Below are 17,159 nucleotides of genomic sequence, written 5' to 3' on the forward strand. Positions count from 1 at the left end.
GCTGTAGAGAGAAGCTATACAACTGGCACTAAAGGCTTTGCTGGATGGATTTCCTTTGACAAAAATAAACAAATAAAGAGTGTGAAGAAGAGATAAAGGGAGGGAGAAAGAGAAAAGTCAGTCAAACGGGGAGGCTGTTACACAAAGTCTATTTCACTGGTAATTCAGTCCAGGCAAAAAGCATCACACAAAGTACAGCGACACATGTGGCAGCGAGATGAAACTGAGAACAGCTGTATTGGTGCTCTCAACCAAGATTTGAGGATTTCTATCCTGCCGGTGTTTGTGCAATTCTGTTTTAATGACACATTACATATAATACACCGAGCAGCATGTGACCTTTCGTCCATCATACTAAAATGTTACACAACAAAGAACACAACGCATGACACAGGCTATTGCACATATGAACAACTAAAATGACTAAAAAATTTTTATCTGCTTCACCTACTCAAAGTCATATCGGTCGTAAAAAAAGTATGTGACAGGGAGGAAAACCTCAGGCTCCCCTTCGCTGTTCTCTCTAATGATGTAGTTTAAGCAGTGAGACACAAAAGGTCAGCGACTTTAAAAATGTATGACACTGAATTCTGGAAATAACCAACAGACTGCATGTAAAAGTACAACTACAGGAGGAACAAAAATGTGTATTCAGTCAGGAAAAAAAATCAGTTTGCAGTGACGCACATTAACACAATCACAGCAGAAGGAAAAGAAGAGAACAGAAACTTCCGTCTCCTCCTTTAGATCTACCTCAACAACTCAGGATTTCCCTTCGGCACAGATCTAAATCCGTCTTGCTGTTCCCCAATCTGGAAGGAATAGTACCACAACTGACCTGAAATCAACATCTAGGAGCAAAACTTATCCTGCTCCTAGTTTAGGGTGGTGTCTTGGCTGGGGGGCTGACAGCTAGGTTGAAGCAGCGCTCTTGGCTGCACTCGGGGGGGAGTTTGTCTGCTGGGGTGCAGGAGGTTGGACGGAGGCTGCTGTGACAGCATTGCCTCCTGAAACAGTCTGGGCCCCCTCTCCTTCCTCAGCGCCTGCTTCTCCATCCACATCATCTTCTTCTTCATCCTCTTCATCTGGAGAGAGGATAGGAAGGAGATCAAAGTCAAGATTATTACAAGTCTGAGTGCTGCCTAGGACTGGGCGATTTGTCTATAGTATGACTACTTTCACATAATGTCACCACAATGAGATTTTGTTTTGACTGTATATCTAAGGCAATTTACAGTTTCACATCACCATAAAAACACACACACACACACACACACACACACACACACACACACACACACACACACACACACACACACACACACACTCACACACACATATTTATATATATCTTTATGTCTTGAAATCTTTATATATTTATTGTATATGTTGCCTATTCCCAGTGGTGCCATCAACAACTCTGTCCCTTCACCTTGGATGAAGTCAATGCTGCGCAGGGCTCTCCCCTCTTTCTTGAACTCTACGTTGTAATGATCCATATTCTCATAGCTGCGCTCAACTTTGTCCAAGTGTGCTGTGCTGGATGCGTCTGCAATCCTGAGTGCAGAAGATGCAATTAGAACATTTACGGGGGGGAAAAAAACCCACCCTCAAACAGATAATGTGACACTTGCGATGCATCATCAATCTGTGATTTTTAGCACTTTCTGCAAGTTATTTCAGGATATTCAGCTGCAAATAGTGATTTGCTACATTTCACAGAATTACTCTCGAGGTGTGATCTTGCTGCTGGTGGTTTTGTATGTGTAGAGGCAGATGTAAATTTGGTAAGTCATTCACAAGTCTATGGAAAAAATAAACATGCAAACATACCCATTGGCAGTTTTTAATAGTGTTGAGGTGTATTTTATTATTTTTAGAGCCGGGCCCTATTCTTTGAGTATTTAGGTGGCTAATTGACTATAGGTCTAAAAAGTTTTGGAGATGGTCCAGAAGATCGCCTCTGGCAGCCACAGAATGGGATGTCAATTTGAAACTAAGGTGTTAAAACATTTAATCCAGTGGTTTTCACACTTTTTGTTCCTAAGGTACACCAAAGGGCAAGCCAAAATGTCAAGGCCCTCTTGCAGTAATATCTGTACAAAACAGCCTCTATAACAAAAGGCGTTTTCTAATCACTCTGTACACATTTATTTCTAATAATAATAATCTATGCTACTAACATAATCCTGCAGCACATCGGTTGGGGACACAAACAATCTGCCTGATTCAGGCCGAGGTGGGGCACCAACTTCCGTGTTCTGTGAGTTAAAATTAATGATTTTGTCAAAGAAGTCTGGTGGTTTTGAACAGAGCTATATAATGGCTGTTCTAGGTTAAAGAGGACATTGCTCTTTAACAAAAAAGTCCCTCGCCGTAGGTATCCATCCCATAATGTTGTCAGACAATTAGAATGACAATCTAAACTTGTCAGTGGCAAAAACAAGCACAAATCCCCAAACTTTTTACACCCATTAGTTATTCACATCCCAATGTATCTAAAAAACAGGGACAGCTTTAAAAATAGCTGAATATTTCCCCTTACCCAATGTCATTGTAATCAATGATGGATAAAAACATGTACTTACTTCTTGAGGAGAGGCTTTGTGTTCTAAATTAGACAAGAGGAGGAGAAACAAAACATCTAACATAAAATACCGATCACTGTAACCATTGTGTGATGAGTTTAAACCCCATGTGAACCCCATTTCAAGCCTGACCTGTAGAAACAAAGCCATTTCTGGCTCCTCCATAGTCTGGATCCCCTGCTCAACAATCTTACAGCTCTCCTCCAGATGGTCCCCGTACTTCTTGGTAAGGCCCCGGATGTAGTTCACTTTCTCTTCCTGTTCGGCCGTCACCTTCTGACTCATCTGCCTCTTCTTCTCCTCCAGGATGGTGTACAACTGGTCGAACTTCTCGCACACCACAGTTTTTTGCCTCCGGCCATTTTCCTATGTACGCACGCACAAAGGAAAAGATCAGAAATTCTGAAAATCCATTCATTCATTCATCATTCATTTCAGTTTTGGAGAAAAAAATACACAAATAAATGAAACCCAAATAAAGAAAATGAGGTAATGGCTTTCTGTAAAATGGTTCAGTCCTGTAAACTACAAATGTTCTGGTTAGCCTGTCCTCCGCCCATCCGGTAGTGCCATATGTGCAGGGAGGGCACTGAAGCTCATTCTGTGTGTCCGTCGTGAGTGACTCCACTGAGGGTGACACATGGGGGACCGGAACCTCTCCAGCTTCCTCCCAACTATGTCCAACTGTGGCACGTGAACCATACGAAAGCTGTCTGTTCTCCCTCCATCAGTTACACTGCTCGTTTTTTAAAGTCAATGGGCCAGAGGCAGAATGGAGTACCCTGCTAAGTGCATGTAGAAGAAAATGTGGGAAAGAGCCAGACTGAGGCAAAAAGACATTAATTTTGCTCACTCCAACTCACTGTCTACATCTCAGAGACAGATAAAAGCAGGGAGAGCAGCAGAGACAAGGACACATTATGTCTGTTATGTGCGTCTGTGCAGGTGAGTGCAGGTGCATTAGTGTGCGCACAGAGCGAGTGCTTGCTGCGTGAGTGAGCGGCCAGGCGCTGCAGCAGTTGGACACTGACCTCTATGGCACGACAGGCTTCTTCTAGCTGACTAATGATGCCTTGCATCCTGTCGTTGTTCCCGACCATCATGGCGATTCCGTCACTCAGCTCCGTCTGAGGGGCAAGGACACAGCAGAGTAAATACCTGAGACCTGACCTGAGTAAATATACTTAATGGTGCAACAGTGTTGTGATCATATTCCAAGTATTTCCATATTTCCAAGTTTGATAAAATACCTTAAACATATGGAAACTCGATACCATTTTCGAACAACAGGGACATGGGGGATAGCTTTGAGCAGTATGTCGGTCTCTCTTGCTTTGCTAGATTTGTTTATCGTTAGCCCTGATCTTTTTTTTTTTGTAGAATGACCTTTGTTTAATTTCTTGCTTTTCACTCTGGGGTCTTACTTACAGTCTCTCACCAACATACATACACTATATTGCCAAAAGTATTTGCTCACCTGCCTTGGCTGGCATATGAGCTTAAGTGACATCCCATTCTTAATCCATAAGGTTTAATATCACATCAGTCCACCCTTTGCAGCTGTAACAGCTTCAACTCCTCTGGGAAGGCTTTCCACAAGGTTTAGGAGTGTGTTCATGGGAATTTTTCATTCTTCCAGAAGCACATTTGTGAGGTCACACACTGATGTTGGACGGGAAGGCCTGGCTCTCAGTCCCTCATCCATGGTTTATGGACCTTGCTTTGTGCACTGGTCCGCAGTCATGTAAGAACAGGAAGGGGCCATCCCCACACTGTTCCCACAAAGTTGGGAGCCTGGAATTGTCCAACATCTCTTGGTGTGCTAAGAGGTCCTTTCACTGGAACTAAGGGGCCAAGCCAAGCTCCTGAAAAACAACCCCACACCATAATCCCCCTCCACCAAACTTTTCACTTGGCACAATGCAGTCAGACAAGTACCGTTCTCCTGGCAACCGCCAAACCCAGACTCGTCCATCAGATTGCCAGATGGAGAAGCGCGATTTGTCACTCCAGAGAACGCGTCTCCGCTTTGTGGCTGAGTTGCTGTCATTCCCAATCGTTTCCACTTTGTTATGATACCACTGACAGTTGACTGTGGAATATTTAGGAGTGAGGAAATTTCACGACTGGACTTGTTGCACAGGTGGCGTCCTTTGACAGCACCACGCTGGAATTCACGAGCTGCTGAGAGTGACCCATTCTTTCACAAATGATTGTAGATACAGTCTGCATGCCTAGGTGCTTGCTTTTATACACCTGTGACCATGGAAGTGATTGGAACACCAGTGAGTGAATACTTTTGGCAGTACAATGTATATAATAACATAATGTGCAAAGCAGTTTCGACTATCCAAGGATGGTATCGGGATGATATGAAACATTTATACAGTCACAAACCAAAGGCGTAAGACACAAGATGAGGGATGTGTACATTCATGTCACATTCATTTATCTTACACGAAAGCACATCCCTATCATCCCATCCTCTGCAAACATAAACACACACACGCTCACAAACACACACTCCTCACAATGATTCAGTGTCCTGTACTCTCCACCAGATTCCACTTTCCCATACCAGCCATGCCACAGCTTGTTACCTTAGATGTCACAAGGCTTCATAAATGTAGTACTATTCCTCAGTGGGTCATCAAGAAGGTTTTTTCAGTGTTTTAAAATGAGCTTCTTATAAACAAGGGGCGAAAACGTAACCTGACCACCCAGTAGGATATCATATTTTTGGGGGGCATTCTGAGATGCCCAGCTCAGCCGAACACTGAATTTATATTGTACAGATTATAAATATCCACACTTTATTCACTTTTATACAAGACCATAATACAGTGCATAAGGGAGTTGCGAGAGCCACAAACTGATCAGAGGAATCCAGATAAAACTTAAGAATTGTATTTCTTGTGTATTTGTTAGCACTGAACTGCAGCATCCTTAGCGTATGGGTCGTGCTCGTGCCCTTTGCCCCTCCTTTGTTTTTTTGCCTCAATGCAAAGTATTTCCAAATAGCACTCCCACTGTTTTTCTTTGACAACCCAAACTGGTCTTGCCATCTTTTGTGAGTTACAACACACTAACGAAATGTAGTGACTGGGACAAGTGGCGACAAGACAGCACTTTGAGTGAATAGGAGAAGAGACGAGGAGATGTGGGCCCTGTGGCGAGAGGTGTGTTCGGATATTTGCTGTCGGAGAGAAGCGACAACAAGAAAGCACAGCTGGCACCACTGATCGATACTGAGGGGAAGTGATATTTCACATATTCAATATTGTGTGTAATATTTTCCTACTTACTTTATAAAGAGTTACACCATTTTTACAAAAACATACATTGACAGTATCTACTGCTCAACATTGTCAAAATCTCATGACCCGCATGAGCATTTCAGACCTCACCTTCTTTGTCTGGTAGATGCTGGAGATGGGCGCCACCTCGCAGTCTTTGTGTGCCCCGAACACCTTGCACATGGAGCACGTGGGCACGCCGTGGGTGACACAGTAAATGTTGATCTTCTCGTCCTCGTGAACGTCACACATGGGCATCTCTTCCTTTCTCTCTGGCGCCGGCTTGCTGCTGTTGATGTTTAAAGAAAGCAGGGGTGTCGGTGCATATTGATGTGACGTGTAATGTCAGTTTGATAATGTCACAGGTACACATCTCAGCAGTTCTATTGATTATCCATCAGACTCGCCTTGCCACACACACTGTACTGTAATCAATACTGTGCGTCCCCATAACATGCGCAGTATGCAGGTGGAGGTGAAGGTGTGTGGCGTTATGCTTGATTTCTATTATGTCCATAATGTCCATAACGTCTTGACAAAAAATCTTGACTGTATCAAGTTGAGCTTCCTGAGTTTGGTGGATATTATATCATACAAGCCTTTTAGCCAGATTTGGGAAATCAAATGTGTAGATATATGACTAAAAGTACAAACATCCTGTCATCCACTCCCGCTCTCTGACTCAGAAGCCACTGGCACAAGCAACTGCTGCGCTTCCATGACACCACCAGTTTATCCTCATTCTCCTGTATAATCTCTGCTCACTGGCCTCAGGGTGAAACAAAGCTTTGTCTGATAAAGGAACTGAACAATACGCATGAGTGTGTCTGATCTGTCTCACCTGCTGGACTCCTGTTTGAACATGTCAATGATATTCTCAACCAGAAGGTTCCTCTGCAGCCCATAAACACCGTGCCTGTCAAGAACCACCTCATGTCTGCAGGACGGGCATCGGAAGCGGCCACCGGACGTCAGTGAGCCAGCTCTTGTCGGTAGGTACGGATTAGAGGCCTGTAAAGAGTCACAGTGCACACCTAAATATAGATGGATGGCACATGGTTTTGATACACAAGCTCATCTCAGTTACAAAAAGATCAAATAAAAATGTTTTAATCAACAGTTAAGGTTAATCTAATTCATCAAATGTTCATAATAACAAGTGTAACCCCAGGACCAACTGTCAAAACACTGAACTGTCGCGCTATCAGAGGTGGGACAATAAAAGAAAACTTAAGGATAAGTTGATCATAGTCAGTTTCCATTATCAGGATAATCTTAAGCGTCCTCACGAGTGACTTAGAAAAACTATCTAGCTCGCTGATGAACAGTCCTACAACTTCCTTTTGTGCCATTTGGAAATACTAAAGCATATTCAGATGTTTATTGGGCTAATACCATAAACTGCAATTATTTAGGCCAGGATAATAATGACGAGAAATGTTCATATTATCCCATGCCTAGCTGCTATCCCAAGTTTGCTGACAGGTTTTTTTATGAACGAAAAACAACACTGTACACAGCACATCTTACATTTCCCAAGCCGATGATCTTCTCTGATGCTGGTGAATAAATGAGTAAACATATTAATGATGCTGGTAAACAACGCCACGCATACAAAATGATGATCGGTTCTGACACAAAAATATGCTGATTTACCGTCTGAAACTTATACATCTGTTAAAGATGTAAGCCTAAATTTGGTTTGGCCTCATACATCACAAATGTAGGGCAGGTTCATTAAAGACCAGTGGTTCAAATGACATAGGCTGTTAGCTGGAGATGCATATGTAAATCAACAGTCCTCCTCAAGTTTACAAATACTTTCTCATTGGACACACATGAGTGGCATTTTGTTCAGCTGCTTACCTGAAAAATATCATTGGCACATTTTCTGCAGAGGTTGTGTTGGCACGGCAGGATGACCACGGGCTTTGTAAACATCTCCAGACATATAGGACAGATCAGCTGCTTCTCCAAGTTGTCCATACTCATGTTTTTAACAAACGCTTTCAGGGACCCCAAAAACAAACACGACAATTAAAGAAAAATAGTTAGATAAGACCACGAAGGAAGGTAAAAGTTAGTAAAGAGCCTGTGTATAAAACAGAGCCTACAGTGGGCCTGAGGAGTAGGCCTGCTGCTTGTGTCCTAGCGGGTGTGGGCTCCTATCTCGCTGCTGTCAGTTCTGTTTTTAGCAGCTATTGCTGTCACGTCAAAGGTTGCCATTTTTACCTTGCCCATATATGAAACAGGACAGCTGCCCACCAGCCCCTATGCTCTCCTCTACTCTGCTGCTAGCAGAGGTGACTGGGCGTCTGGTGCAGTGTATGTAACACGAGTGTGTGTGTGGTTAGGCTTTGCATCACATTGACATAAATCAGTTGTTACATAGCCATGAAAAAAGGGCTATAGGACTATTTGAGTTGAAGCATCCTGCTGGAAAAAAAAACAAACAAAAAACAAACAGCATAGAGTAGCCCCAAAACCAGCACCAAAACACAACATATGCTGGTCTTGTTGGTGACTGGTCCAGCATATGTTATGTTTTGGTGCTGGACCATGCTGGGTTTTCCAGCAGGGGCATGCTCCTAAAAATAAGATTTGGATTTTGCCAAGATGAGTAACTACATAACTGATCATCAAAACCATTATGTTAAGGCAAGTGATGAACAACGTATTCATATACTCAAGTCAATTACACTTACTAAACAGTTCTGCAGGATAACACGTAAGCTAATGTTGGCCCTGTGAAATGTTAGCCTGCTGACGTAGCTAACATTTTAGGTAGCCGTTAGAGGCGCTAGCTAGCGGGCGGCATCCCCGCGACAACTGTTGGAACTTAAAAGTAGAAACTTCGTGCACCAAAGGGACGATGACCATACTCATTAAAAAGTATTTTAGCAGCACTAGTCAACCACAACAAGACGGGGACATGTTTGAGGTAGCACTGAACAACTTTCACCGTCTCTAAGGCCTGCAGTAACTGCGTATTTGCTCATGTGCTAATTGTTAATTAGCACAGCTAATGTTAGCTAACTTAAACTAACATTAGCACAGCTAATTTTAGCTAACTTAAGCTAACTTGTCTTATCATCACGGTACAAAGTAGCGATTATTACACAATTTTTATTCACGAGCCCATCACCGAAGTTAGCAGTAAAGAAGAACAAGTAAAAAATGAGCTGAATGCGTATGCATATTGTTGTCAATGTGGATTGTGAAAACAGAATAAAACTTTCCCAGGTGAAAAGGAATTTGGAGAATGCGGGCATCGATCCCGCTACCTCTCGCATGCTAAGCGAGCGCTCTACCATTTGAGCTAATTCCCCATCTATAGGCCTTGCTAACCCATAGCATAATCAAAAGACATGATATGCTACATATTCCATTAAATTAAGTTATACTAGTCAGAGGAACATTTTATATCATGTGTCTTTGGGGACTGTCATGTGGCGTTCAAAAGCGACAATCGTTCTATGGAAAGGTACCACCCTGACCTTGCTAGCATTGACAAGCTAGAGTTTAGCTAACGCTAATAGCGAGCTAGCAGCTAACTTTAACGCTGACACGTTAGCATTTTAGAGCAATGACTGCTCATTTTCTTCGAAGCTCGTTCTGTCTGTGGCTCGCTACCGTCGCAGCAAATACACCGGATACGTTTCACGGACACAATAACTCATGGAGTTCCGCCTTCGAAGCCATGTCCCTTCGATAGCTCAGTTGGTAGAGCGGAGGACTGTAGTGGCTACATGGAAATCCTTAGGTCGCTGGTTCAAATCCGGCTCGAAGGAGATGACATTTTTTTTTCTTCCCAAAATGCAACTTGCTAGGCCCATGTCAAGTTAGCAGCGCACTGACAAATCGCTCACGGCTAAAACGCATTTATTTTCGAATGTATAAACTAAACAGAGTGGAAGCCTACTCTTGAAATGCCCAACGTTACACAGTAACATTCTTTATGAAGAAAATAAACCCTACTTCAAGCAATTTATACAGTCGTAATAATCATCTCATAACGTTAGCATAAAGTTAGCAGTCAGAGAAGTGAATTAGCCAAGAAACAAAAAAGGGAGCTAAGTTAAAAAAAGACAATGCAAATGGTTATAATAGTTGCCTACCATATGATGGTTTTCTTCAATTTACTACATTACACACCTCAAGTAAACAAGCAGAATTGTCTTTCGTGGGATAAGCTGAAATGTAGTGTCTAATGTATTCCTCTATTCTGTTCTACAGATTAACATTGAGCAAAGGGTTGCAAATAACCTGATTAATAATAGTCACCCAATCCCCTGTTAACTCAGCAATAGTTAGACATTTGTTGAGAGGATGCGCAGATGCCTTGGCGGAAATATGCCAGTATTTCATCGTCAGACAGACATAAAAATGACAGCTTTCGTGACAGCATAGGTCTGCATTAAAAATATGACGTTTGATGAAACATGATCCCACCTGCAAGCACTTGTATGGGTGTTTAAAGGTGATTTGGTTGCAACTATTGCTGGAAAAAAAAAAATCCTCATTTGCTTTGACTGTGAAAATGGCTTGCAAATGCACCGCAATTCTGTTTAGATGGATGACTCAGAAACTAATAAAGACACACACACCAATAAAGTTGCTTTATCTATAATGGCTGCATTTTAGTGTGTTCTCGCGAAGATGCTATCCTCTCTCCATTTGTTCTCCTCAGCAGTATAAGTCTTTTTGTGTCAATTATTTCCAAGACGTATTCTCACGTGAAAATATATTTTTTGGGGGTTTCCAGCATCGTTGTTTGGAGAATAGTTTCAAAGCTTTATTTCTGGAGGAAGCAAAGTGTGTCAGTGTGTCCAACACACATCTCACATCAGAAACAGTTTGGGGGTCAGTGTCTATAGCCGTATGACAAGATCAAACTCTAATCAATGGATGATCCTTTAAACCAGCAGAGCTACACTGTTAGTCAGGAGGTTTTCCATCATTGAGCTTTTCAGGAGCCACTGATATATTTAAAAAAAAGAAAATGTGGATGAGGGAATTATGTTACATTTTAAGAATCTATGTTCTTACTATCAAACCAGCATTGCACAGGATTCTCAACGCTGTGTCAGTTCACAACCTATCTAAGCATACACAATCTGAGGTTTTTTTTTTTTTTGACTCATACAATATGACATCTGCCTTTCCTGCACTTCCATTCCCTTTATAATTAGTCCACATGGCTCAGCACACACAATGCTTTTGACACAGGCACGTCAGAGTCAGTGAGTCATATTTAAACGTTTTAGACAGATGTTATCACTCCAAAATGAATGAATGTCATTCTCCAGCCCCTCTCTCTAATTTCTCTCGCTTTGCCTCATTTGGTGTCAGTCTGGGGACAATACATGTCTTACCTTTTGCCATTTTCTAAGTGTAGACATATTTAACTCGATTCTACCTTTCTGTGTATACCTTGTGGTCTACTACAAATGATGCTTTCTTGTTACTCTGTGATGCCGTGGGCCCACCACTTCGTTCAGTATTAATTAGTAGTCTTTAAAAGGCTTAACTAGTATGATTCAATTTTCATTAATAGCTAGGAAAGACGGCTCAGATGCTCTCCATTTAGATGGCTCCTAAAAGTGAATTTAAATTATATCAATTAAGAAGATGTTATGGGTTATGTCTTTGTGATTGAAGGGAATTTTAAATGTTTAAGCCTTTTCTTTCTGACTCATAATATTGCAGAGCCTATTCGCAAAAAAATGCAATTAAGATTGAAGACTGACAAATTAATAGCAGTATGAAGATTGCTTGATGATAAAAAGCCAGATAGGCGCTGCTTTGAAATTGGAGGCCAGAGGCTGCCAGTTTAAAGAGCTCAGCCTGACCCTACTTTTCTTCTGTGTTGGCCGGTGGTGGTACGCGTTGTTTTGATCACACAGTAAAAGGGTCTGCAGATACTGCCAAGGCCACAAGGTACACAGCAGGATGTGTTACGTGCATACAATCACACACGACATTACACATAAGTCTGGAAGCTTGTGAACAGGATAAAAGTGTATATGGGGCCAGAAAAGGGTGCCATCTGTTCTCGTGTATGAATATTTCAGTTAGGTGGAAGTCATACAGATGGTAGCAGTCGCAGCATGTGATTTAAAAGGTCTTGGTAAACATCATGTTGTCTATATGTCTATTTCCCCTTTGTCTTCATATTAAATTAGAAATTAAGTGAAAATTCATTTTAAAGGCTTTCAGCTATGTCATGTCATAAGTAGTTTGCAAGGTACAGTGACAGTTTACGGTGTATGTGTTTGGTGATAATTGTTATTTAAAATGCACAAATACAAAAAAAATATATTGATAGATGTTACGTATATAGTTTCACAGGTACTATGAACTCTGAACCTAAGCAGATAAATGTGCAGAATTTATTATAATGTGCAAACTAGGTGTTTTCATCTCTCTTTATCTTTTCATTGTGTTTTAGACAGTGAGCTTCAGAACATCTTTTGACATGACATTTTTTGACGTGGCCACACAAGTGGCTTCTTTTGTGCAGGATGACTGCAGATGCAGAGTATCTCAGAGTATAGTACATATCTTCTTTTAGGGTGGATGGTGACTCTTTCATCAGTTCTGTAAAAGACCTTCCAGCAGGCAGTTTTGCACAATCAGGGTCAGGGACAGCTTCTTAACCTGTTGAACTCTTGAGCTCTCAAGCTTACCATTATCATTTCTCTCACGTCACTGTGGATGTCAGTTTACCTTGTGTTATTATTTTTCACAGGTTACCACATGTTTCTGTGTCTAAATATTTAAATCAAGATGTATTTAATATTTGTATTTAGTTATAATCACATGTGAGCTGGCCATGCTGAAAAAGAGTGTAGATCAAGGTTGCAAATTTTTTTTTTAAAGAAATCCCAACACTATAATGAAACACACTGACCCACAATATCACAGAGCAGAGATATTCTAAGCAATCTACAAATGCTGAAAATAGAATTACAGTTTTTGAAATAACTGCAGATAAGCTGTTGCATTTTCCACAATCACAATCTACCACACTGTGTCTGGGATAAGCCAATGTAAGTATTAAGCAGGGTTACTGATAATGGATTTGCATGACAATGTAATGTGGACCCTCAGATTTGCAAATGCCTTTCATCATTTTTGACATATACTCACTTGATGATAAGAAGGGTGAAGTCAAACAGCAAGATATCTGCATGGAGTTTTATGTAACATCCTCCCATACAATGACGTACGAGAGACGTCAGTCTGTTTTAACGGGCACCGCTGCAGCTCATGGTCATGGGAACCTGAGATGTGCTCAGCATTCAAGTGCTTCTCTCAGCTTGGCTTCAGCCCCACAGCCTCTGCGCCGAGAGAATTGCAATCTACATTGTTTCATCTCTAACACTAAAATTGAAACGTAGTGAAGCAGGGTGATTTCAACAACCAGCAGCTGGGTGTTTACACACCAACAGCCTGCCTGCCTGCGTTAAGTGGGTTAAACTAGGGTACAGTACCTTAAGAGGAGAGAACAGAGAGCCTTTGAAAGATGTAGCCCAAAGTCATCAAGTTTTCTTTGATGCAGAGACAGTGTGAATCAAGCAAACTATATCCACAGTTTTTGTGGTTCATTTTGTGAACTGTGTACATGGTACATTTTCTGTGATGAAAACATTTACATGCTTATCATGTAAATCTAGATCTAAGTGTTCTTGACAATAAGTAGAAGGCATTCATATCTGTGGAGCTTAATTCAGTTATTTGTTTTTACAAAAGACAGCTATAAATGCCCCAGTATAAACTTAATTTTTTTATTTACTTGTGACATTTTATGTCTTTGCAGATAGCTGCCTTGCATGATGAGGGAGAGTGTTGTAACTACAATCCCCTGACAGACACCTTACATCTCCTGACTGATGAGCCTCAGTATTACAGTTCATCAAATGGTAAGAATTTCGATTCTCCTCTTAGTCCTGCCACCACTATTTCATTGCATTTTTTTTTTTTTTTTACCAGATTATTTTCTGAATAAACAGTGCTAATGAATAAAGAATTTAAATGTCAGTGTTGATTGAATGAGCATTATACTAGGGTTTTTGCTGAGGAGCTGTGACTGTCAAGCCTGCTGGCCTGTAACACAGTAAAAGAGTGCTATCTAGTGGTAGGGAGAGGGCAGACTATGTCATGTCGATCGCTGCAGTCGTCACGTTTCACTTTTAAATCCATTTAGATCATAGAATTCATGTATGTATTTGGCGTTCTACAGTGTAGTTGTCTGTATACTGGCAAGGCAAGAGAGCTTTATTTATGGAACGCAAAATCAATGTGCTATACATTTAAAAAGAGGCATAAAAACATTAGGCATATGCAAGGTATTGGTACAACAGTAAGCATTAGAATGGAATACAGTAGAGGTCATACCTCCACCAAGACCCAACAGTCCCATTTTGTACTCACTCATAGAAACAGCAACCTCATTACACTTTTTTGTCAAATGTCAACAAAAAAACGTTAAACATGTTAAAAAAGTGAAGAAAAATAAAGAAAAAGAAATGAAATCCTGTAGCTGTGACAGATCCTCCATCCAAGTTTCATGGAAATTGGTAGTATCGTTTTTCCTGCTGACAAACCAACCAACAACTGTTGGTGGTAACAAATTTTAAAAAGTGCATTAATACCTGCAATGTGATAATGTTTTCTTACACTGGTAAGAACTCTGAATTGTCTATGAGCTTCCTCTTCCTGAATGTGTTGAATAACCCAGTGAAAAGAAAAGTTAAGGACTCAATACTTATCAACACCCTCTTGTAAGAAACCAGGCTAAAATCCTGTATATACTGTCACTGACCTCAACATTTTTCCTTTTTTTTGTGTTGTTCCTGCAATAGCTCCTTTTCACCACAAGATGGCTCTGCATACCAATAACAATACATTTTTAGGCACTTGCAATGGTGCTTAAAATACAATTATATTACAGTACAAAAATGTTGTTCCAATTTACATTTAACATTTAACCTGATGATATGACGACAGCTGCAAATGTATCGAATAACTGATAGAAATGTAATTAATCAGTCAAGGAAAATATGAGACAATCATTTGAGGATGATGCACTGTTACATCATTCATAAATATTGAAAACATTTAGAATGGAGCGCACAGACATACTCCATGATGCGTCGGTGTGTTTGTTTACCAATGCACATATAGAATATGTGTGCCAAAGGGCACTATAAGTGTAAAACTGCTGCGTGGGCAGTGTCGTCAGAGGATAACAGGTAAATCAATTAGGAACGCCGTGGAGGATTGCAGTCTACCTCCAGAGAGCTCTCAGTAAGACTAGAGTCAGGGCGAGTGGAGCCCCTGGGGCCTCGCAAGCAGATACTGTACAAAGGGGAATCATCAGGTATGCAGCTCACCTGTCTTTGCGAAAGCTCCCGAGGCTGCTGCTAGAGCCGTTAAACACACCTACCATGCTAAAAAGGTGTGTGTCTGTGTGTGTGATGTGTGTTAGATAGCCTGCATGTGTGAATGTGGCAAATTAAGGGCTGTGGTTAATTGAAGGAAGTTAATTAACAGGAATGCCTCACAAACACTTTTTCCCACATGTACACTTAGAGGAGTGAGTGTAAAATATGTGCTGTCCTGTGCACACATGTGATGTGCTGTTGACGTAGTCATATGCCAGATCAGGCAGTTTCAGAGTTGTCTGGCAACAAAAACGATGCAAGTGTGTTTGCAGTTGGTTGATCTTCACTACTCTGTTTGCAGCAAATACCGTTAAGAATGAAGACTTGAAATGTTAGTCGCTGACACTGACTATTAGGGAAAAGTAGATCAAGTTCTTGTGTTCTCAGCCACGAGGTGTTCCAACACTCAGAGTATGAAAGAAGTGAATTGTGACTGAGAGTATTTTTTTGCCTTGTAGTTCGCTAAGTGCATTCTGACAACAGTGATTCAGCTTTACATGAACCAATTTTTCATTATTCACTCTACAGTTCGACCCAGCCCCTCCAGGAAGTTGCAATTTTGCAATTGTAACAAAAAACACAAATCCAACCACTTCCGCTTGAATGCTGCGTGAACTTGCAGCAACACAGTTTTCCCACAAATTTGTAGTTTCCTATGAGGTTCGCCAATCAAAATAGTCCCACGAGGAAAACACTGAGCCACTCATGAGCATCATATAACTCACTTTCTTGTTTGTGGTTGTGACGATTGTGAAAATGTGTGACACAGTCTTCTTACATTTACCTCACCACTAAAGACAGTGCAATGCAATTTCCTGGTGTCGGCAGAACACAAATGGAATACATCAGTTGACATTTTTTTTCTGCAGAAAGGGCAACTTTTTATTAAGAAATTGAGAAAAAAAACATCTTAAAACTGTACAGCATGGGTTGAAGGTTTCTTGGACATGCTGCCATGAAATCAAGCATTTTAGGCCACAAATAAAGTCTGCAAAATCCTGGAGGAACTGATTAAGAGTCTTACGAATGTATGTGACTGTACCATCCTCCCAGCTACAAGTTGATAATAGAAAAAAATAAATTCCTATTATCTGTGCCTGACTTTTTTTTTTTCTGCTGTTTGGTTGTGGTATTGGAACTAAATATTGACTGTTGTTTTTTATACTAGCATTGGGTCAAAGTTTAAAAATACAAATACAAATGTTGCTGAGAAAGCTTTGGGTATGACAGACATGAAATATGTTTTGTGAAAAAACCTTGTAATGATTTTCACAACCGGTGGAGGGCTTGTGTTTTAGTCTGAGAACTTTTACCTTTAGATGGACATTTGTTAGTGTTACTTTTGACTGTATCTAAGTCAAAACAGCTCCTTTTGTAGTTTGAAAGACTTGTGTGGGGTATTCAGGGCCTCTTTCCACCCCTGACACTGTCTACAGCTCATTTGTTGTTGTGTTTTGCAGTGTTGCCTTAGTTGCCTGGAAAAGATGCAGGACCTCTGTGTGGGGGGTATGATTGTGGGAGACCAACATTCAGACCCATGGAAATGTGGAGGGAGGGGATTATGCCTTCACTGGCACAGGGCCCTACTGTTGCCATGGCACTTCCATTGTCCCCCGGGCACATGGGCATGGCACAGAAACCTTCAGTGAAAAGGTTCAAGCTCTGGTTGATTAATGCTCTGTTTCGAGGGGGAGATTATTTGATAAATTGGCTGAACCATGGAGTCAGCTGTGGTCCAGTATATGTTAAACCCACACAAGAAAATGAGTAACTCAAGAGTCTGCTTTACTATACAATCTGCATGTGTTTTGAGTCACCATGCTGTC

At 41.1% G+C, this 17,159-nt stretch overlaps 2 protein-coding genes and 2 non-coding genes across 11 annotated transcripts in view; 2 read left to right on the plus strand and 2 right to left on the minus strand.

The window, feature by feature from the left end:
- Positions 1–193: 193 nt before the first annotated feature.
- Positions 194–10,169, minus strand: trim55b (tripartite motif containing 55b). Of its 7 annotated transcripts, none has more exons than XM_037078659.1 (9): positions 9,807–9,852; positions 7,751–7,890; positions 6,726–6,895; positions 5,996–6,173; positions 3,620–3,715; positions 2,721–2,954; positions 2,589–2,611; positions 1,433–1,557; positions 194–1,085 (listed from the first exon to the last, which is right to left on the minus strand). In XM_037078659.1, exons 1-9 carry the CDS (start codon positions 9,835–9,837, stop codon positions 913–915), a joined length of 1,170 nt encoding a protein of 389 aa, XP_036934554.1. In that variant the 5' UTR covers positions 9,838–9,852; the 3' UTR covers positions 194–912. The 7 variants fall into 7 exon arrangements, with proteins under 7 accessions (XP_036934554.1, XP_036934555.1, XP_036934557.1 ...); XM_037078662.1 differs by lacking the exon at positions 9,807–9,852 and adding an exon at positions 10,040–10,169 and having other exon boundaries at positions 913–1,085; XM_037078661.1 differs by lacking the exon at positions 9,807–9,852 and adding an exon at positions 10,003–10,144 and having other exon boundaries at positions 913–1,085.
- Positions 8,412–17,159, plus strand: part of pde7a (phosphodiesterase 7A) — a 29,417-nt gene continuing 20,669 nt past the window's right edge. For both annotated transcript variants that reach the window (XM_037078654.1, XM_037078655.1), the window contains exons 1-2: positions 8,412–8,542; positions 13,707–13,809. In XM_037078654.1, coding sequence (XP_036934549.1) covers positions 13,780–13,809 — 30 coding nt within the window. In that variant the 5' untranslated portion in view covers positions 8,412–8,542; positions 13,707–13,779. The remainder of the gene's footprint in view (positions 8,543–13,706; positions 13,810–17,159) is intronic.
- Positions 9,141–9,213, minus strand: trnaa-agc. The gene has a single exon. It is a non-coding gene; the product is annotated as a tRNA-Ala (tRNA).
- Positions 9,590–9,675, plus strand: trnay-gua. Its single transcript is given in 2 exon segments — positions 9,590–9,626; positions 9,640–9,675. It is a non-coding gene; the product is annotated as a tRNA-Tyr (tRNA).

This window comes from Acanthopagrus latus, chromosome 19 (genome assembly GCF_904848185.1).
Source record: "Acanthopagrus latus isolate v.2019 chromosome 19, fAcaLat1.1, whole genome shotgun sequence".
In the NCBI taxonomy this organism is placed as follows: Eukaryota; Metazoa; Chordata; class Actinopteri; order Spariformes; family Sparidae; genus Acanthopagrus; species Acanthopagrus latus.